This window comes from Phyllostomus discolor, chromosome 6, assembly GCF_004126475.2.
Source record: "Phyllostomus discolor isolate MPI-MPIP mPhyDis1 chromosome 6, mPhyDis1.pri.v3, whole genome shotgun sequence".
Classification (NCBI taxonomy): Eukaryota; Metazoa; Chordata; class Mammalia; order Chiroptera; family Phyllostomidae; genus Phyllostomus; species Phyllostomus discolor.
The window spans coordinates 120,356,748-120,378,569 of NC_040908.2; the positions used below are offsets into that span (position 1 = coordinate 120,356,748).

General features: G+C 41.8%; 1 protein-coding gene across 2 annotated transcripts in view; it reads right to left on the reverse strand.

Moving 5' to 3' along the window:
• Positions 1–882: 882 nt before the first annotated feature.
• Positions 883–21,822, reverse strand: part of PPME1 (protein phosphatase methylesterase 1) — a 66,323-nt gene continuing 45,383 nt past the window's right edge. The window contains exons 8-14 of one of the 2 annotated variants that reach the window (XM_028515807.2): positions 16,475–16,540; positions 14,777–14,900; positions 9,129–9,300; positions 8,231–8,275; positions 4,065–4,129; positions 3,361–3,428; positions 883–2,097 (exon numbers count right to left, since the gene is read on the reverse strand). In XM_028515807.2, coding sequence (XP_028371608.1) covers positions 2,079–2,097; positions 3,361–3,428; positions 4,065–4,129; positions 8,231–8,275; positions 9,129–9,300; positions 14,777–14,900; positions 16,475–16,540 — 559 coding nt within the window. In that variant the 3' untranslated portion in view covers positions 883–2,078. The remainder of the gene's footprint in view (positions 2,098–3,360; positions 3,429–4,064; positions 4,130–8,230; positions 8,276–9,128; positions 9,301–14,776; positions 14,901–16,474; positions 16,541–21,822) is intronic. The other variant, XM_028515808.2, reaches the window with a different exon arrangement.

Genomic DNA, 21,822 nt, shown 5'->3' on the forward strand with positions numbered 1-21,822 from the left:
TGTGCCAGTTTCCGAGAGAGCCAGTTATCCTGTATGAACTTACGCAGTCCTCAGGACACTTTGGGTAGGTGCTATCGACCTCTACTCTTCAGATGAGGGAACTGCAACACACAATGTAGTTACCTCACTCAAACCGTAATGGCTGGACTTTGAGTTCTAACTGAGGCAGCCTGGTCCCCCAAAGCCTTGTAGGAGGAGCCGCCCACTGTCTGTAGAGGATGACTAAGAGAGGGGCTGAGGCAGGGAGTCGGCAAGGGTACTGAAGTGATCTGAGAGATGAGGCCTCAGCTGGGGCGGGGGCTGTGGGTCTACCACAGGTCTGGGGTGGGAGAGAGAGCTGTCTGGAGAGCTCTGGCTGTCTGGTTTGGACAACTGGACAGATGGTGCTACCTCCCAGTTACTGAGCTAAGAAACATGGGAGGAAGAACAAGTTAGTTTTAGGGGGAAGATGATTTCAGTTTTAGAAAAATGGTCAAATGATTGGCTTTTGGTCATTTGGGAGAGATAGGAGGAGGAGGATGGACCTAAGTGTCTACAGCTCAGATGATCTGGGTTATGGACAAAGTTTGGGTGTTGGCAGATATGAAGCCACGAGTGGCTGAGGTCGCATGAACAGTGCACAGACTGTCCTGTTCTGAGCCCAAGTTGACATAGCAAATAATTTGAAGAGCCAGCACTGGAACCCAGGTTTCCCTGGCTGTTGTACAGGCTGGCCCTATCCATCCCAGTGGCATTCTAAATCTGGGGAGCAGGCAGAGCATGTAATGCTGATGGGCTGCAGGAAAGGGCTTTCTGGAGCTCTGTGGTAACTAAATCCAATGAGCTATCCCCCTGCCCACAGACCACACCAGAAATAAGGTCAACTTCATAAAGACTAGATAGGTAAAGGTTGGGAGATATTTATTTTCTTTAACAAGGTCATAAATAACAAAGAAACAAAGTAGGTCCCAGACTCTGGACCGTGCAGCAGGACAGGAGTAGGAAGTTGCTGGGTCGAAAGGTGGAGGGGCTTCGCATCAGCTCAGACAGACACGGAAGAGATGGACTGCAGGAGACTGCCCCTCCCTGCTCTTGGAAATGGTGTGGTTGGGCAGCAGGGGGAGCCGCAGTGCTGTGATGAGGCAGCTGGGAGAGGGCAAAGAGTGGGGATGCCGGGCTGTACAGTTGCTATGAACAGTGACATGGAAACCACAAATGCCAAAGACAAGCTGTGTGGGTCTGGAAGAGGTAAGCGGGCACTCTGCACACCTCCAGGGACCAATTATGAAAACGGTTAAATCTGACTCTTAAAAACTGCACAGGCTTTGGCCTGTGGCTTTGTGCATGGGCTGTACTTAACCTGGGTTGCTCTGTGACACGTGAGGGCTCAAAAGGCCCCTGGAACAACCTGGCCTCAGCCCAGGGCAGGTGCCCAGACATGTGGGAGTGGGACGGTGGGCTCTCCCCAGGTGGGAGGCCATGTGCTTGAACTGGCTGGACCTGATTTTCAGGCTGGTTTCTTGTGATGCTATCCATCACCCCTCCTTGTACCTAAGAATTGGATCCTGGACTCCATGGGTCTTCCAAGTCTAGAAGAATAAGACTGGGATAAAAAGGTACCTGACTGGTATTTTATTTGAAAGGGGAAAGTAAGGACAACCCTGTGCATGGCCCATCCCTTGAGGTAGGGCGGGACCATGCCAAGAACAATCTCAAGGAAATGAGGTCCCTGAGCCTGAAGAGACATTTGGACCCAGGTGCATTGCCTAATGCCAGGAATAGGGGGCCCAGCGTGGCAGTTCGGATGGAGGCTTTACCCTAGGTAAGGCAGGATGAACAGGCAGACCCCTGAACAGGGAAGGGACAGGATCTGGGGAGCCTTGGACTAGGGAGGCTGATGGTGGTCAAAGGCCCTGGAAAACAATGCTTTTGGCAGAAATACACGAAAGGGTTTATACATCTGGGATGCCCATCTATAGGGAGCCGGTGTCACATGGTCGGGCAGAATGGTGAAGAAGAGACAGCGGCATCACAGTGGCCTCTGGTGCGATGTATTTACAACAGAGCTCGATGTTGAGAAAGGGGCGAATAGCAGGTCACTAACAGCCAGGAAACACACTGTGAAGAATGGAAAGAGAAGGGAAAACAAATGTACCCTGCCTCCTCCAGGAAGCCCTTCCTAATGACCACCAAGACCCTTGCAGATCTATCCCACCTCCCACAGCCCCAGCCAGGGCTATACACAGGGTCTGCTCCTAGTGCACTGCTGTTTTGACCAAGCTCCAAATGGTCCAGGGCCCCAAACTCTGCTTATTAAAAGAAAATAAGTCTTTACCGTCGACTCCTGGGACCAATCAATGGTCAGCTGCCTGAGGGGTGGCTCACTTTGACGGGCTGCTGTCATCATTTCCCATGCCTCCCCTGCCCTGTCACCCTCACCTCTTGGGCCCAGTTCTCTAATGCAGAAGCCATTTCTTTTTAACATTTCTTCTTCTTCGAACTTTCTAAGGGTGGGGAACAGGGATCCTCACCAAAACCAGATAAGAGGCTTTCCAGCTTACAGGCATGACTCTGCATCAGGCTGTGGGCTCTCTGAGGACCGGGAGCCTTCTGTAGCTCACGAAGGCTAAGAGCTGGCTCAAGTGGGGCCAAGACCGTGTGGTCTGGGTCACCATGCTTCTCTGCCTCCTCCTCCTCAACAAGGAGTCCAACTGTTTCTCCCTAATCAGTTGCAGAGCATCCTAAGATGAAAGGCATCCTTTTTCCTTCCAGACCAGTGATTCTCAACAGGGAGTATTTTTGCCTTCCTTGAGATTTTGTAAATCTGGAGACATTTTTGCTTGTCACAACTATCAGTGTGTGGGGTGCTACCGGCTTTTAGTACACGGAGCCCAAGGATGTTAGACATCCTGAAAAGCACAGGGCAGCCCTCAATACCAAGGATTACCAGTCCCAATGTCCACAGTGCTGAGGCTGGAAACCCTGCTCTGGATCTCTGCACAGCCTTCATGACCTGCCCCGCCTTCCTCGGGAGCAGAGCAGGAGAAGGCACACAGAACTCCTCCAAAGCCAGGGAAAGCATTGATTCCCATTGCAGCCTCCTCAGAAAAGGGCCACCTCAATAAGACGTGCACATTGTGGTGAGGGGGGTGAGGGACAAGGCACAGTTTAACCTCAGCTAGCAACAACCCACTGGCCCAGAGAACACAAACACACAACAAAGGCACTGCAGAAACACACATGTTGGGGCTCTGTGTGGGGAGGAAGAAGAAAGACATGGTGACCCAACCAGACAGGGTTAAGGAAGAGATTTACAACAAATATCTTTCTGTTAGAGTTGGCCAACACTACTGGGCTCCTTATGCCTTTGTACTTCCTTACCACTGGAATCCACCGATGGGCTCTGCAAACCTGTGCCGGATCAGGAAAGTGGCAACAGCTTCAGCTACCTAAAAAACAGAGAGATGTTCCAAGCCATATGGAGGTTAGCAATGGGCCTCATTCTTGGAGGTCCTGGGGGCTTCTGTTGGAAGGTTAGGCTCTGCAGTGAACTTATGGGTCCTATAGGTCTGGGGAGCTTGAGATCAAAAGGACACGGGTCCCGTTGTGGCTAGGAGATTCCTCCCTATCCCTGCCAGGAATGGGTCCACAGAAGTCAAAAGAAATGATGTGAAGGCTTATTTATCCCCTTGAGAGTTTCAGAGTACCTTTTTCCTATAGAGGGAGTGCATCTTATTAACTCCTAACTGCTAATATAATTCAGGGAGCCATTTCTATACCAATTATTCCTTTTTCTATACAGTTTTTGGGGATAATAGAAAAATAGAGCTTAAGATCTTAACCACAAGGCCCCAGGATGAAACAGCAGGGCATCAGTACCTCCTCGGCCCATACACAGAAAGACAAGACCAGAGCCAGCTGTCAGGGGAGGGTGTGGGGAGCTGGTGGAGCTGCATCTGTGTGGGCAAGACAACAGCTGCAGGCAGCACAGACTGACTCAAAGACATGTTCTATCTTCTGTGAAACCCAAGGCTGTTCTCACAGAAGTCCTCACAACTCTCACAGTCACCAAGCACCGGGCTCACCTTATCCGGAGCATCCTCATGGACTGCGTGGCCACACTGAGGCAGCACCTGCATCTGGAACTTCCCTGGAAAGGAAACAAACCCAGGCAACCTCAGGGACCAAAACAGCTCTCTACCGCTGCAGCCTCACAGGATGCTCCAGGATCCCAGGGTGTCTCCCTCCCTGTCTCCACCAATACTAGACCCAGTTACCAAGCCTTTAAGGAGGATGGTAATACTTGTATCTTGGACAAATAATTTTCCCTTCACTGTTCCTTCTGCAACTACTTAATGTGCATTCACTTGAGGCCAGACGTATAGGAAGAAACAGTTCCTGCTTTCAGGACTTGCTGCAGTCCGGAGGGGGAACGAAACACAAGAACTAACATTTTAATGCAACATGTAGTTCCTATGATTAAACTGCACACATGGAACTGGAAGAATATAAGAAAGGGGGCTTCACAACCAAACAGGGATCCAGGGAGGCTTCCCACATGGAAGAAAACAGCCTACACAAAGAGAAGAAGATGAAATGGCATTTGTTCCAAGAAATAAAAAGTTTGGCATGGTACTTATAAGAGTTAATAATGAGGCTGAAAAGATAAGCAAGGACCATACCATTAAGGGTTTTGTAAGCTATGTTATGGATTTTGAAATTATGACAAGTTCCCATTAGAGTATTTAACTATGTGCCAGACACTGTAGTAAGCACTTCTTCACAGTGTCTTGTGGAACACGGTAAGCTCGCTGCTAATGTGATAGCTACTAAGGGTAGTCAGAGGTCACTGGTGACTAATAAAGTAAGATCCTTAAGCAGACGAAAAGATATGGGACCCAGAACTCCTAAAGGAAGAGACAGCAGCCTCTCAGAGCCTCATTTACAAAATAAGGGAGTAAGCTCTGAAAGCCCTCCTGGTCACTACATTCTTACCCCACATACACAGTGATTTAAAACTCTTTCAAAATACTCTTCTATTCATGTTTTAAGTTGATTCTCAAATCTACCCTATAAAACTAAGCAGAACACAGCAGCATTATTTACAATAGTCAAGTGCTAGAAACAGCCTAAGCGCCCATCAGTAAATGAATGGATCAAAAACCTGTGGTACATTTACACAATGGAATTCTATGCAGCAGAAAGAAAAATGGAAGCTCCTACCCTTTGCAACAGCATGGATGGAACTGGAGAGCATTATGCTAAGCAAAATAAGCCAGGGGGTGAAAGACAAATACCATATGATCTCACCTATAAGTGGAACCTAATCAACAAAACAAATAACCAGGCAAAACAGAATGAAGACATGGAATAAAGAACAAACTGACAGTGACCAGAGGGGACCAGGGAGGGGATAATGGTGGAAATAAGGAAAAGGGTCAAGTCAGGGAACATGTATATAAAGGACCCATGGACAAGGACAACAGGGGGTGGGGGGAGAACTGAGTGTGGGAGGAGGGGATGGGCAGGGAAGAGCACTTGAGGAAAAATGGAGACAAGTACGTAATTCAACAACAATAAAAAAATTTTTAAAAGAAACTAAGCAGGACAAACACTGAAATTCTTTTCTGAGATGATAAAACTGATCGAGGCCATGATTAGTAAAGTGATTTGCCCAAGGCAGCTTAATTAATAGAGCAATTAACACCATTCCACTCAGTAAGGCCCAGCTAATGGTCCTCCTCTTGCAGGAAGCTGCCCCAGGTACTCCAGTCTGTGCTCCTCTCCCAAGAATCTCTTAATGTACCACTGTCACTTCATCTGAATCCAAACAGAGCAGTGGGTACCCTTCTTGCTTTGTAAGCTTATATTTGACATGCCACTGGTGCTTGTCTCCCTAGCAGTGTGTCATTTCTGTAAGGCCAGGGGCTAGTATCATTACTTACTCTATATCCCTAATAAAGTCCAATACAGAGCAAGAATTTGAACAAGTAGTGATACTTAGTAAGTCTTGGATGAGTGAATAATTGAGCAAATGGCCTGATAGAATCTGGAACTCCAACCACCCTGGGATTAATAATACTAGGGGTGCATTTCTTGTTCCTCTTTGAAAGAATGGGTATCTGGAATCAAGGAGAACTCACACATACTAACACTGTGTCCAGTACACATAAAATAATGCGATCATGGGCAATCCTCACAATTATTCTGAGGTGGGCAGATTTCCAACCCCCCCCCTTTCATGTTACAGAAGAGGAACCTTAATTTTAGAGAACCTAAATCTTTTACCCAAACTGTACCATAAGTGAGTGCTGGGTTTCCAGGATTCTATAACTAACTCAGCTAGCTTAACACTATGCTGGGAAAGCTGAGGTTAGAAATCTATGCCGACTTAGCCATTTCCCTTGGCTTTATGAACTGTTCCTCATTCCAGCCATTCAGTCTCTGTACTTACGTGGTACTTTGAAAGAGAAGATGGTCTTGGCATAACCCTTACTAGAGAAACAGTGAGGAATCATGACTGCTTCCCTTGAGTGAACAGAGTGAAGTTATCATCTGTTGCTCTTACTTCTCCCACATTTTCTCATTTAAACCTCACACAGATGTATTGAGCTAAATCATTATCTTCATTTTATAGGTGAAAAACTCTGCATTAAAGAAGTTAGCAATTCACTCAGGCCACAAAAGCAGTAACAGGGATTCAAACACAGAACTGTCTGATTCCAAGGCTGGTGGTCCATACTGCTTCCATATGCTGGGCCAGTCCAGATCAACTGCTTTCAGATAATATCAGGCAGGGGCCATGTTTGATTCTTCTGTCTGCCCAGCATCAAGCACAGGCCTTGCCCAGAAAGAGTGCTTAGAAAAGGCTTTCTTGAATTGAATTCAAGCAAAGGTGTTTAAGCTCAGAATTACCAACATCAGTGCCATAAAAATCATAGTCTTAGTCCATGGTCCTTCTCCAGGCTTCAAAACACTATGTATTTGGAGGAAGGAACAGGTATGAGGGCCGGGGACCAGAGTTTATAAATTATTCAGGAGCCTCTGAACTACTACTGTGAGGGAATATATGTCCCCCCCCCCCCCCTCTTTTTTTGGAGAGCTTGAGGACAGCTAAGAGAACAGTTTGAGGGTCCCATGAAATGGCAAAGTGAGATGATCAACAGGTTTGGTACATGGGCCAGGTCTGGAGCTCAGAAGAGAAGAGGTTTGAGTTAATGTGTAGCTTTGGGAGTTATGAGGGTATAAATAGAAGCCATGAGATTGCCTGGGGACAGTAAGTAGAAAAGGAAGGTCAAGAACACAATCCATTTAAGCCTGAAACATTGGCCTTGGGGTTCACACCTCTTCTTCCCATCACCCAAAAGGTGCCAGTGTCTACTGACTTCACCTTTACCTAGCCTTCATCCACACGAAAACAAGAGCCTCTACAAAATAGGTTCCAACGCCGCCACTGACATCTGGCCAACACACCTGGACCTGAGCACATGTCACTTTCCTACTCATTAACCTCATGACGCCTATGAGGCTACCATCAATTTTTTCATTTTACCGAATGAGAAAACTAAAGCTAAGCAGGTCAAGAGCTAGCCCAGTGTCAAAAAATTAGTAGGAAAGAAGCAATACTCAAATCCAGTTCTCCAAAGCTCAGAGCACTTGCTTTTACCAACCACCTTACCATGCTGTCTTCTAAATATAGTTTACACTTAAGTTGCCTAATTTTAGCCCTTACAACTCTGAGCCATAAGTGGTGGTATAATTCTCATTTTTAGAAGGGGGAAAAAAGTCGAAGCTCAGGAAAGGGAAATACCTGTCCCTAATCATAGCAGGTCAGGAGCAGAGGCAGATGCCAAATTTGGATCTAACTCTAAAGCTCAAGCTCTTTCCGCTGCATCTCACCATCTCAGAATATTAATTTTCACATGACTCTGCCCCTTTCTTTTCCCTCAGAGGATGACCTAGGGCAGCAATTTTCAAGTGGTGTGCTGTAAGACTTTTAAAAACATGCAATACCTGTTTAGTCAGGGGTATTGACCTCTTTTCCCTTAGACTGTCAAATTTAAAAAAATGACAACAGCCAACACAATAGCCATCTAGTGTGAATGAATCAAAATTCTAACTATTTTTTTGTTGGATCATCAACAATTTTTTTTGGTGTGCCGCAGAATTTCAGTAATTAGTTTATGTGTACCACGAGACAAAAAAGGTTGAAAATCACTGACCTAGGGATATAAATTTCCTGATGACTTACCTTGCATTTGGCCAATAGTCAGATCTTTATCCAATCTATCAACACCTAGGAAAAAAAAAAGAGAATCCATAAGTAGCTTATTAGGAAAGACCGTGTGAAGTAGGTTTTACTATTCAAGTATGAAGTAAAAATTGTGACAAAGTTACAAACATGAAGTCATTCTCAATTCATGTTAATGACAATCCTAACTCCCTGAGGGTATATTCTCACCACAGGAAGCTTGCCAGGCAATCACTTTGCTCATTTAAACTGGTATCTGAAAACAGGGTTTTACTTTTTAAAATTTCCATTATACTCAGAATATCCTTACACCACTCTAGGAGAAGGACTTGGGCTTGACCAGGTACAGAGGCCAGGCCAGAATCAGGCCATCCCAGGTGGATGCTTATGCTTCATTAGGTTTAGGGATCTGGTGTGGGGAAGAGAAAGGGCACAAATGAGTGAGGATGGTACTTCACCTTGGAAGTCACTACCCATTTGGTGGGTAGTTATATATAACAAGAACATATTCAGATGGCAATATACCTACACTGCTATGGACTGAAATTGTGTCCCCCCAAAATCAAGATGGAATTAAGGTTAAATGAAGAAGCAATTGGGTTAAATGGGGTCATAAAGGTGAGACCCTCATCTGACAGGATTAGTAACCTTATAAGAATAAACACCAGAGAGTTTGCTCTTGCTCCCTCTCGGCCACATAAGGACACAGCGAGAAGGCAGTTGTCTGCAAGCCAGTAAGAAAGCTCTCACCAGAATACGACCACGCTGGTACCCTGATCTCAGACTTTCTGCCTCCAGAACTGTGAGAAAATAAATTTGTTGTTTGAGCCACCCAGTCTATGCCATTTTGCCATGGCAGCCCTAACTGACTAATACACAGACACACGTACACACTTACCAGCCAAGAGCAGCAATTTAGGAATAGGACAACTAAGAAACAGATTGGATAAGCCTCGGAACCAGCCATCCCAGTATTTTTCTGTTTTTGCCAGTTCAATTCTCCAAGTGTATGGATGGTCTTTCTTGGTCTGGAGGAATAAGAGCAAGTTCTGAGTCTCTGAGGGCAATCCCTGGAGGAACAGAATAAAAACTAGGTCCCTGGGAAAAGGAAAGGGAAGGAAACTAGTACTTACTAAGGGCCTACTATGTCCCAGACATTTTAATATACATTTAATCCTTATAACAGCCTTTATATTGTTGTTAGTTCCATGTTTAGATAATTAGAGGTTTGCCTTTACTTCTATTAGCTTCAGTGAACTTAGACATTTTCTTAAGATTACAAAATTAGTAAATGGTAGAGCCAAGACTGAGCTTCTTTTATATCCATTTGGCAAAAAGAACACACCATCACATTACAAAAAACATGTTACAGTATGAAATAATGTTTATGTTATAATATTAAGTAAAAGAAGCAGAGTACAACATGTCATCTAAGTTAGGATGACCATTGGAAAAATGTGGTATACTTTGGGAAGGAACTGGAAGGAAATACTGAAAATATGTTGATTTGTTGATAGATCATTTTTCCTTAAATTTTGATTTAATATAATGATATAATGTCCCTGCACAGTAATTTAAAAAAGGAAAGCTGACACAAATAAGACAAAATGTCAATTATCTGTTAAATCTCGGTATAAAGTAGAAGGCGCAAGAGTATATACTCATCAAATGCACTCTGAACAAAAAAAAAATCTCTATACTTTTCTGCATCATTAAAAATTTGAACTACTATAATTGAAATAAATAATTGGGACACTAAGTCAACCACAATATGAAAATCAAGAAGCATGAGACAGCATGCTTGAAAACATGAGACAGCAATATATTATACTAAAGATCACTGCATGGTTAAGATGCCCACATTATCCTAAGCAATCTGCAGATTCAACACAACCCTATCAAAATCCCAATGGTGTTTTTTTAAAAAAATAGAAAAATTTATCCTAAAATTCATAAGGAATCTCAAGGGACCCTGACCAGCCAAAAAAATTTTGAAAAAGAAAAAAAATTGGAGGACTCACACTCTCTGATTTTGAAACATATTAAAAAGTAATCATGCCCTGGCTGGCGTAGCTCAGTGGATTGAGCATAGGCTGCAAACCAGGCATCGCAGGTCCAATTCCCAGTCAGGGCACATGCCTAGGTTGCAGGCCATGGCCCCCAGCAACCGCACATTGATGTTTCTCTTTCTCTCTCTTTCTCTTTCTCTCTCCCTTCCCTCTCTAAAAATAAATAAATAAAATCTTTTTAAAACAAATTAAAAAAAAAGTAATCAAAACAGCACAGTACTGGTATACAGACAGACAAATGCACCAATGGAATAAACCAGAAAGCCCAGAAATAAACTTTCACATATATGGTCAAATGATCTTGGACAGGAACACCAAGACCACTCAATGGGGAAAGGACAATCTTTTCAACAAACGGTGCTGGGACAACCGAATATTCACATGCAAAAAATGAAGTTACATCTCCAAACTCATGCCATACAAAAAATGAACTCAAAATGGATCACAGGCCTAAATGTAAGAGCTAAAACTAGAAAACTCTTAGAAGAAAACATAGGCATAAATCTTTGTGAGTTTGAGCTAGGCAAAACCTTCTTAGATATGACAGACACCAGAAGCACAAGTAACAAAACAAAAAGCAGATAAATGGGATTTCATCAAAATCTAACTTTTGCACTTCCAAGAATACCATCAAGAACATGAAAAGACAACCCATGGGAGAAAATATTTGCAAATCACATATATGAACACACTTACAACTTAGTAATAAAAAACAAATAACCATATTTAAAATGGGCAAAGGATCTGAACAGATATTTCTCCAGAGAAGATACACACACAAATGACCAATAAACACACAAAAAGATGCTCAGCCTCAACAGTCATTAGGATAATGCAAATCAAAACCATGAGAAAGGTTATAATAAAAAACAAAGACAATGGCAAGTACTGACAAGGATGTAGAAAAACTGGATCCCTCATACACTGCTGGTGGCAATGTAAAATGGTACAGGAACTTTGGATAACACAGGCTGGCTGTTCCACAAATGATTAAACATAGAATTACCACCGAACAGTTCCACTCACAGGTGTATAGCCAGGAGAAATAAAAACCCATGCCCACGCCCTGGCTGGCATAGCTCAGTGGACTGAGCGCGGGCTGCGAACCAAAGTGTCGTAGGTTCGATTCCCAGTCAGGGTACACGCCTGGGTTGCAGGCCATGACCCAGCAACCGCACACTGATGTTTCTCTCTCTCTCTCTCTCTCTCTCTCTTTCTGAAAATAAATAAAATCTTAAAAAAAAACACAAAAACAAACAAACCCATGCCCACACAAAAACTTGTACACAAATGTTTGTATCAACATTACTCATAAACAAAATGTGGGAACAACCCAAGTGTCCATTAACTGATGAATGGATAAAAAATGTAGTCTATCTGTATAATGGAATATTATTCAGCCATAAATAGGAATGAAGTACTAACACATGCTATGACATGGATAAACTTTGAAAATGTTAGGCTCAGGTGAAAGAAGCTAGTCACAAAAGATCACATATTATATAATTTCATTTATATTAAATGCCCAGATTAGGCAAATCTATAGAGAAAGAAAATAGATTAGTGGTTCCTTAGGGATGGAAAGGTTAGGAAAAAATGAAAAGTGTCTAATAATAGTGTAAACATTATTTTTAAAGTGATGAAAATGTTCTAAAATTAAACTGTTGTGATGGTTGCATAATTTTGTGACTATACTTAAAAAAACCAATGAACTGTATATTTTGGATAACTTATCTCTCAATAACACAGTTAAAAAAGAGATTTATGCATAAAGGACAACTGTCTCCTGGACAACTGAAGTCTATTCCTTTAGGGACCAAAGCCTAAATATTTTCCTTTTCTTTTTAGCATTTGAACAATTTTGTATTAGATTTGCCTGACCCTCCCCCATTAAATGTATATCTTTATCTTCTTTTACAGAGCAGAATAGATGCAACTGACTTCTTATGTATGTCTCAGGGTCATTTCAAACACCACTTTTTATATTGTGCTACAGAAGAGATACTCCAAAAGGTTTAATGGGTCATAAACAGCCCCTGGATACCAAGCTTTAGAAGTTATAAATGCTTCTTCTTTTTGCTTTGTCATTGTTAAGTTTAATTTGTATTAACATTTTCTCCATCATTTTATTTAATAAATTGAGTTACTTTACTGAGATATAATTGATATACAGCATTATGTAGGTTTAAGATGTACAAGTGTTCATTTGATATACTGATGCATTACAATATGATTACCACCATAGCATTAGATAATACCACCTCTCTCATGTGACATAATTATCATTTCTTTTTTGTGGTAGGAACAATTAAGATCTAGTTTCTTAGCAACAACAGTATTGTTGCCTATAATTACTATGCTGTGCATTAGAGCTCCAGGTCTTATTTACCTACTAGTTGCAAGAAATTGTGACTGCTGTTTGGAGTTTCTTTGTGTCTTTCCTCAAGTATAGACTGTTTAGTTATATCCCTTATCGGTGGTGTGCCTATATAACTTATGGGAGTTTACATGATTTCATATAATTGGGTGCATAAAATTTTGCCAAGAAAAAATGAGTTGGAATTAAAAATCAGAGAATCTGCCCTGACCAGTTGGCTCAGTTAGTGCAGCAACTGACTGCGATTCCTGGTCAGGGCACTTACAAAATGCAACCAGTCAATGTTTCTCTCCCTCTCTTCCTCCCACCTTTCCCTTCTCTCAAACAAAACAAAACAAAACAAAACAAAGGATCTGCTATGTTTCAGCACTAATATTTATGTGTGACCATAAGCAAGTATATGTACCTGAGTTGTAAAACAGTGATAATACCTACAACAGAGAGCGAAACTGAGAATTAGGTATGACAAATGTGAAGCACTCGGTGTAGACCCTACCATATAAAAGGTAGAAAGTAACTGATAGTTTGCATCAGAGTCTCAAACCTACTGAATACTATGTGATTACCTTGGACAAGCCTTTTCATCTGTTTCCACACTGTTAACATGGGAGAAAAGATTTTTCCTCGCCTCTCAGAGTGCTGAGAGGGCAAACTGATCACGCATTATGTATATTTTTGTAACCACCAAACAGGTACAAGATATTATTCATTGATCTTAAGGATGACAAGAAGATCCTCATTAAATAAAAAATATTGGTTTAAAAAAAATACTTCTCCCTGGCTGGCGTAGCTCAGTGGGTTGAGCGCGGACTGCGAGCCAAAGTGTCGCAGGTTCTATTCCCAGTCAGGGCACATGCCTGGGTTGCAGGCCACAGCCCCCAGCAACCACACATTGATGTTTCTCTCTCTCTCTCTCTCTTTCTCCCTCCCTTCCCTCTCTAAAAATAAATAAAAATATTTTTTAAAAAATTACTTCCCCCCTAGCTAACAGTAGCATTTCCAAGTGCAAAGAAATATTTCCAAATGCAAATCCATTCATTACCTGCCATTAGTAAGATGTTTATAGTCCACCCCAAGAAGTCTGGGATCATGCACACTAATTATTTCTAAGAAAAAGCACCCCTTCTCACCACTATCCTCAAATCAATTGTTCATCAACTGCTCAGAGAACACTTTCTACACACACAATCCTGAGCTAAATGCTGAGGGAAATTTATATAGAACATTAGGTTCTGCCTTTAAAATACATAGGTGATTTTTGTTGGGAGACAATTCTTGGGCAATTAGAGGACACTGAATCTGCATTCTGACTACTAAAAGACCACAGTACCTTTGAATGTGCCTTATGAAAATAAGTCCTATGAGTTAGCCACAACTTCAAAAAGACCAAAGTGCTGCCCTGGCCGGGTGGCTCAGTTGGTTGGAGCACCATCCGGTACACCAAAAAGGTTGAGGGTTCGATTTTTGGTCAGGGTGTATACCTAGGTTGCAGGCTTGATCTCCAGTCAGGGCGCATACGGGAGACAACCGATTGGTGTTTCTCTCTCACACTCTCACTTTGATGATTCATTCTCTGCCCCCACCCCCCACCCCTTTCTAAAATCAGTAAACATGTCCTCAGGTGAGGATTGAGGGAAAAATATTTAAAAACCAAAAAGAACAAAGTGCTAAGTTGTGTCGTCTAAACTCTCAGTGCTGCACTGGGGAGGGACTGACATAAACTGAGGTCAGAAAGCTTCCCCAAGGAGATATACCTTAAAAGACGGGTAAGATTGGATAGGTTTAGTATAGAATGGTAGGAATAGGGATTTTCTTATGAAAAAAATCATAGGAACAGAAGTACAGAAGTGAGAAAGAGGCTGATGAGGGCTCAGTCTGTTTGAGGGTAGGGTATATACTGTAAATTTCATGTTGCAATTTGTCAGCACTATCTAGAAGTGCCTTATATCTTACAGTTAACCTAAGTATCTATTACGATAATGTCTTTGCTCCCCTAAAATATCTAATGATAGACAAAAGGAATGTCACCTCCTCTTCAATATCCCCATACTCTGAACCATTCCCTACCCCATCATTCCAAAAATTCAGGCTTTTACCCACCTCCATGTCATCTTCCTTTTTCCTCTTGTTTACTGACTCACTTCCTTCTTCATCTTCTTCTTCTTCCTCTATGATTCCTTCCACTATAGATTTTGAGCCTTCTGGACTTGTAATTCCTTCACACCTAGGTTTTTTAAGGAAATGCTGTCACAAAACTCTCTTCTATACACAAACTATCTCAGAGATTCTAATACTTACAGTCTTTTATGATCAAATGTTAGTTAAAACTTAACAATGCTCCTGGGAGAAGGATATCAATAACATGTTCTTTAAAAGGTACAAAGTAGGCCAGAACTGTGGAAGGTCATGACCAATGTACGAGACTGTATTCCAGGAATGGTTTATAGTTCTTGCACCAAAACTTTCCCACAGAAGCGAGTACCCACTTCCTGAGGAATGGTGACAAGAGTTTTAGTGGCATTATTTTACATAATCCTCTTAACCATCCTATGAAGTAGGCCTGAAGAGTTAAAAAATAGTCCAAGATCACCTAGCTCATGAGTGGATGAAGCTGGTAGGCAAATTCAGGCCCAGTTACTTCTAAAGCATGGTATTTTTCTACTGCACCCTGCTTATAGCAGAATAAGGCTCAAACAGAATGATAAAAAGCCCCACCTTTTTATTAGCTGATAGAAACTGGCAATTACAATAACCACGCCAGCTGAACCTTGCAGATTAGAACTCCTGATCCAACCAGATTGTCATTACAATGTCAATCTGTCATTGACAGATTGTACAATGTACACTGTCATTTTTCCTCTAAGGACAATATCACTTTAATTTTACAGGGCAAAAAGCCAGGGTTCTTCAACACATAAATTGCAAGAAAAAAAATGAGAGAGAAAGAAGTGGAACCTATAAAGCACATACTGAAATCTTATAGGGGAAATTTTGTTTGTCTGGAACTTGTTCCAAAATATTTTATGCTTAGAGGACACAGTGTACAGATAAAACAAGACGGACCATGAGTCAGTAACTGTTGAAAACAGACAATGGGTACTTTGGGTTTCATTGTATTATTCTATTTTTATATGTCTGAAAATTTTCAATAATGTTCGTTTTTAAAAAAATGAGATACTGTATATAAAATACCCTGCACAGTGCCTGGAAAATGGCGCCCATTCAATAATCCATTATCATTTCCATCGACTCTTGTGTTTCCTGTCTGTTCCACTGGGCAACATTTTCTCAAATCACCTGAAGTTTATTTTGTGACTATACAGCAATACCCAGGACTCATGTAACACTATCCAGGAAGGTCAATTAGGCTAAATAATCTCAGCTCACCTTAGAATCTGGCTTTCACTCAGGCTGTGCTAAAGTTTTTATGCTGTAATTTCCTTACAACTATATTTGGCTTAGAAGGAGACTATTATCAGAATAAAACCATACTATCAGCACTTGAGTGGGCACTTAATTTTTAACATCCATTCTCTGGGATTCTTCACCTTTAATATCTAGAGTTGCACTAATAAGGTAATCCAGTACTATACAGAAGATACTACTTGGTCTTGGGATTTCTTCAAAAAAGAAAAGAAAATCTACACAATGGCACAACTGAGCTCACTTGTAAAAATTATCTAAAATAATGAAGGCACTCTAAGGATGGTAGGATAAGTATATGAGGAAAAAGCAAACTATAATTCCCCCACCATGTTTCATTCTCGAACCAGACCAACAGGGAAAAATAAGACCTACTGTTTGACTTGGCCAACCATTGAGACACGGGCAGACTCCAGGTTTCTAATTTGGCCACTCTTCACACTACAAGAGAAAAGTAAGAAGGGGGAGAGGTTATTCAGCATCCTCATCATGTCACTAGGGTCAAATGAATAATTCTACAGATTCTGTAGGACCTACTAAAAAATTATGGTTACCACCATAGCTTATATGGAGATTACCACTACTTCCCACTTGGTTATTACGTCTATAAACTGCATAGTAAAAACTAAGTAAAGACATTGAAGCCATTCAGTTCTGAGACTATTTAACAAGAGGATACTATGTGTCAGGCCTGTGCTCAAGAAGCACATAATTCAGGGGGAAGAAACACAAACAGATAAGGCAAGGTTCAAAGGAATGAGCTTTATTTTGAATGAGGAGGTTAGAGAAAGCTTCCCAAATGTCCTGCCTAAACTAAGAACTGAAGCTAAGAAGTAAAAGATAAAAGAGGGTGGTCAGAGCAGTATTGGCAGAAGGCACATTGTGCGAACAAAGGCACTGTGACATGAGAGCCAGCAGGATGATGACTTTAGAGGACAGGAGCAGGGACAAGCAAAGGGAGAGTGTGACAGGGCCCTGCATGCCATGATACAGAGCTTAGGAGCTTAGACTCCATCATATTAGATTAGTTTTCTCAGAGTTGTCTAAGTATGCCTGTGGGCCCAGCAAAACCACTGCATGACACCACAGGAAGCATGCCACCAGAACATACTTCTTTAAACCTCATTATTTAGATTAAACATTATGTAAAATTGTGAAGTGCACCCCCTTAGATAATCCTTGTTTATTATTTTAATGGTAAACAGAATTAGAATTACTGCTCCATTTTTCTACCACGAACTGAGTCTAAAGTAATATAAGTCCACCAGTTTTCATGATCATATATTCTGCTGTGATGGCAGTTTAAAATTTGAAATACTCTGTTCCTATTCAAGGCCAATTGTGGGTACTGGTTCCCACCCCCCTCCTTTATGAGGACATAGTTTTCTTTAGTTAGCCTGTTCTCTCCTATGTCACCACTTTTTTCCCTGGTGGACATTATAAAACATCTTTTAAAAATATTCTCTAGCCTTTGAAAACATTCCCAACCCCACTTTCACTACTAGATACTACCTCAGTTCTCTGTTCTCCTACACAACAAAAGTCAAAGTTCTCACCTGCTTTCTCTACTTTATCACCTCCCATCCTTTCCTCAGCTAATATTCCAACTTGTAACAGGTTATTTTCTGATATTTCCTTTGCAAGGTTGCCTCCATCATGCCAATTCTAATGGTCATTTCTTAAGTTATTTCTCAGCATTTGACACAAATGCTCTCACCCTCCTTCTAGAAACACCTGCTATATTCTCCTGATTTTCCTTCTATCTCACCAATTGTGCCTTTTCAGTTTCCTTTGTTGGATCTTCCCCCTCTTCCTAAGCTTTAAATATTATGTAATATCCCAAGGCTCAGTTCTTGGATCTTTTTTCTATCACCATCAAATCCCTATTTGATTGCATTCAATCTTTTGGGTTTAAATACTATCTATGCAATAATTCTCCCTCAAATTATCTCTAGTTTGATCTAGCTACAGACAGTCTGATTTTTCAACTTTACCATGGTATGAAAATGATAATTAACCTTTCGACTTAGATGTATCATAGAATAAGCATTTCGGCTTTTCCAAATAAAATCCTTATTCTCTGCCCCTTACCCACTCCCATATCTACCTCTCTTTCTCTCTACCACTCACCCACTTGCTTGGGCTAAAATCCTGTAAGTCATCCTTGAATGCAGCCCCCTCTCCCCACCAACATCCTATCTATACGACAGTCCTATCAGTTCTACCTTCAAAATACATTCCAAATGACCACATTACTTCTGCCGCCATCCTTATCTATGCTTACTATCATTTCCTGTACACCTACCACTGCCTCCTAACCAATTTCCCACTTCCATTATCACTCCCACTCCCTACTCCTTGCCCTATTGTTTTCCTCACAGCAGCCAGAGTGGTAGAACCAAAATGCAAATCTGTATCTGCCCAACTTCAAAGCCCAGGCTCTTAATGACTAGACAGTACTGCTTCTCATTAGGATGATGAAGAAAGCAAAAGCAGGAATGCACTTTGCTTTAAATCTTTACTGAATAGCCTGTCTTATTTAGTACTTCAACAGGTCTGTAAAAAAAAAAAATCTAGAATAGCCAAAATGACCATGAATCATAACTCAATTCAGATATCCAGCAGAGTACAAAAGAAAATTAGCAAATGCTTCATAGTGCTCTTTCTGATTCTCAGGCTCAGAAAGTGGGGTCCAAAAATCAGTGGCTTTCATAGAACCCACAATATTTCAACACTCAACATATTAAAAACCCTTATCCTATCCTACATCTGCCTCTAGAATCAAGACTATCTCCTTTAAGAGAAGGCCCAAGATGACTCTCAGGCTGGACTGGATACCTCTCTTCTCTCTCCTGTGCTTCCTTCACTATATTGTGTTTATGCATTTACTTGATGTTGGCATCCCCCACAAGTAAATATATGAGAAATAAGCCTGATTTATCCCCAGTTCTTAGATCAGGTACTGATACATCTTAGGTATCAAAAAAAAAAAGCGTTTGCTGAATAAATTGAAAAAGTTATTTGGAATAATTTTCTCACTGGTTGTTACTAGGGAAGCAGACAGAGTTCCAGAGCTACATGTTGAGCTGCCAGCAGCTGCACTTTCAGCGCCGTTAGAGATCTCCGGTGCTTCTGAGAGAACAGCAGCATGAACACGGGAAGGTAGAAGCAACTTCACTAAACACACACATTATTCTGGCAAGCTATATTTGGCATGAGACTCTCTGTCCTAGGAAAACTCTCTGGGGATATATTTACCAGGTTCTTAATTTCCATTTGATATCTCTGGTTTAGTTAACAGATATGCTCTGCCTTCTAGGGCAGCCAGCAGCATGCCTTATTCTATATGAAAGTACAAAAGAAATAGAGAATAGCTTCTGCCCTCATGGTGCAGGAAGGGCATTAAGACAGATTAAAATTAATTTAAAAAAGCATACCCTTAAAGGACGATTAGAAGATTTAAGGGGTAAACAGGAAAACATAATATAGACTTAAAGGTCTCAAGCTACTTTACTGAGGCAGTGATCTGTGTGGTTTACAGGAGTTAGAGACAGGGTTCTGGAGAAGGTACTAGAGATGGATTCTGAAGAATAGGTAGAAAGATAGGATAATGAAGACAGTTTATGTAAGACTGATCTCCTTGGGGGAAAAGACAGTGTTTTACATATCTATGAATCTTTACCCTTCAGCACAAAGTGTTTACTAAATATTTAATCAAATGATTGAATTAATGAATAAATTATTGACTAAATAGCTTTTACTTAAATGAAAGCCATAAACAATTCTGTCAGTAAAAATGATTTACCCAAAGGGTTTTTTTAAGGTTCTATTTATTTTTAGACAGAGGGGAAGGGAGGGAGAAAGAGAGGGAGAGAAACATCAATGCGTGGTCAGCTCGCACGTGCCCCACACCAGGGAACTTGGCCCACAATCCAGGCATGTGCCTTGACTGGAAATTGAACCAGTGACCCTTTGACTCACAGGCCAGTGCTCAATCCACTAAGCCATACCAGCCAAGGCCCAAAGGGTTTTTATTTACCCAAAATCCAAATAAAAACTGAATATGGAATCTACATCAATCTTCTGTTTCTCCATCATTTTCTCTAGAACACAGAAAGTGAATCTAGAACCATGGAGCATCAGAGATGGAAGAGATCTTAGAGTCTCAATTAGTCTAAACTCTCACTTTAGAAATGGGAATAGCTAGACAGCAGATGATCCATAATTACTAAGTTGTAGGAGGTACTATAGTATATTAGAAAAGAGGTGGATTTTATGCAACTGAGACAGTCTGAAACATTCAAAATACAGGGTCCAGCAGAAGTAAGGCTTGCTTGAGTGTGGTCGGTAGGGTATGTGAATATCTCATATGAGATGGACAGCAACTTGAACATTTCAACTAAAATGCAATATGGTGTGCTTACGTGTGATATTGTTATGTTACAGAATTACATGTTTATGATTTTGTAATAAAAAAGGGGCATTAGAGAGAACCCGGACTTCCGGCCAAGATGGAGGCGTAGGTGGACACACTGTGCCTCCTTGCACAACCAAAATCAAGGACAACAAAAATTTAGAAACAAAAAAACAACCAGAACAGACAGAAAATTGAACTGTACAGAAGTCCCAACAACTATTCATCCAGACCGGTGAGAGGGGCAGAGTTGGTGACCAGCGGAGAGGGGTCACAGCAGGAAAAAACAGTGGTGGTGGCTGGCACACCCAGGTGTGCAAGCACAGGCGCAGCTAGCAGACCCCGGACGTGGGCGTGGGGAGGCAACGACCAGACCCAGTGAGGCACACAAGGCAGCTGGCTGTCTGCAGTCACACATTCACGGGCAGATAAACCAGGTGAAAACAGGCAGCGAGACAGACCAGGCAAAAACTAGGGCCCCAGCGCCAGGGAATGAAGCCTAAAAGCACTGCTTGAAAACACTTGTGGAGGCTGAGGTGCCAGGAGAGACTCCCAGCCTCACAGGAGAGTTCACTGGAGAGACCCACAGGGTCCTAGAATGTAAACAAGCCCACCCACCTAGGAACCAGCACCAGAAGAGCCCAATTTGCTTGTGGGAAGCAGCAGAGGGGACTGAAATCTGACAGGGAGTGGAGCAAGCGCCATTATTCCCTCTCTGACCCCACCCCCACATACAGCTGTCACAACCCAGCGCCTGGGTTGCCCCACCCAGGTGAAAACCTAAGGCTGTGCCCCTCAGTATGTAACAGGTGTGACCACCAAACAAACAAACAAGCAAAAAAAAATGGCTCAAATGGAAGAACAAATCAAAGCCCCAAAGCCAATATTTTTAAACAACTAAGAGACAGGTGGTCAGGACGCTCACAGAATTGGTTGATTTTGGTCGCAAATTAGATGAAAAAATGAAGGCTACACTAAGTGAAATGAAGAAAAATGCATAGGGAACCAACAGTGATGAAAAGAAAACTGGGACTCAAATCATTGGAGTGGACCAGAAGGAAGAAAGAAATATACAATCAGAAAAAATGAAGAAACAAGAATTAAAAAAAATGAAGAGAGGCTTAGGAACCTCCAGGACATCTTGAAATGTTCCAATATCCGAATTATAGGGGTGCCAGAAGGAGAAGAGGAAGAGCAACAAGTGGAAAACTTACTTGAACAAATAATAAAGGAGAACTTCCCCATTCTGGCAAAGGAAATAGATTTCCAGGAAGTCTAGGAAGCTCAGAGAGTCCCAAAGAAGTTGGAC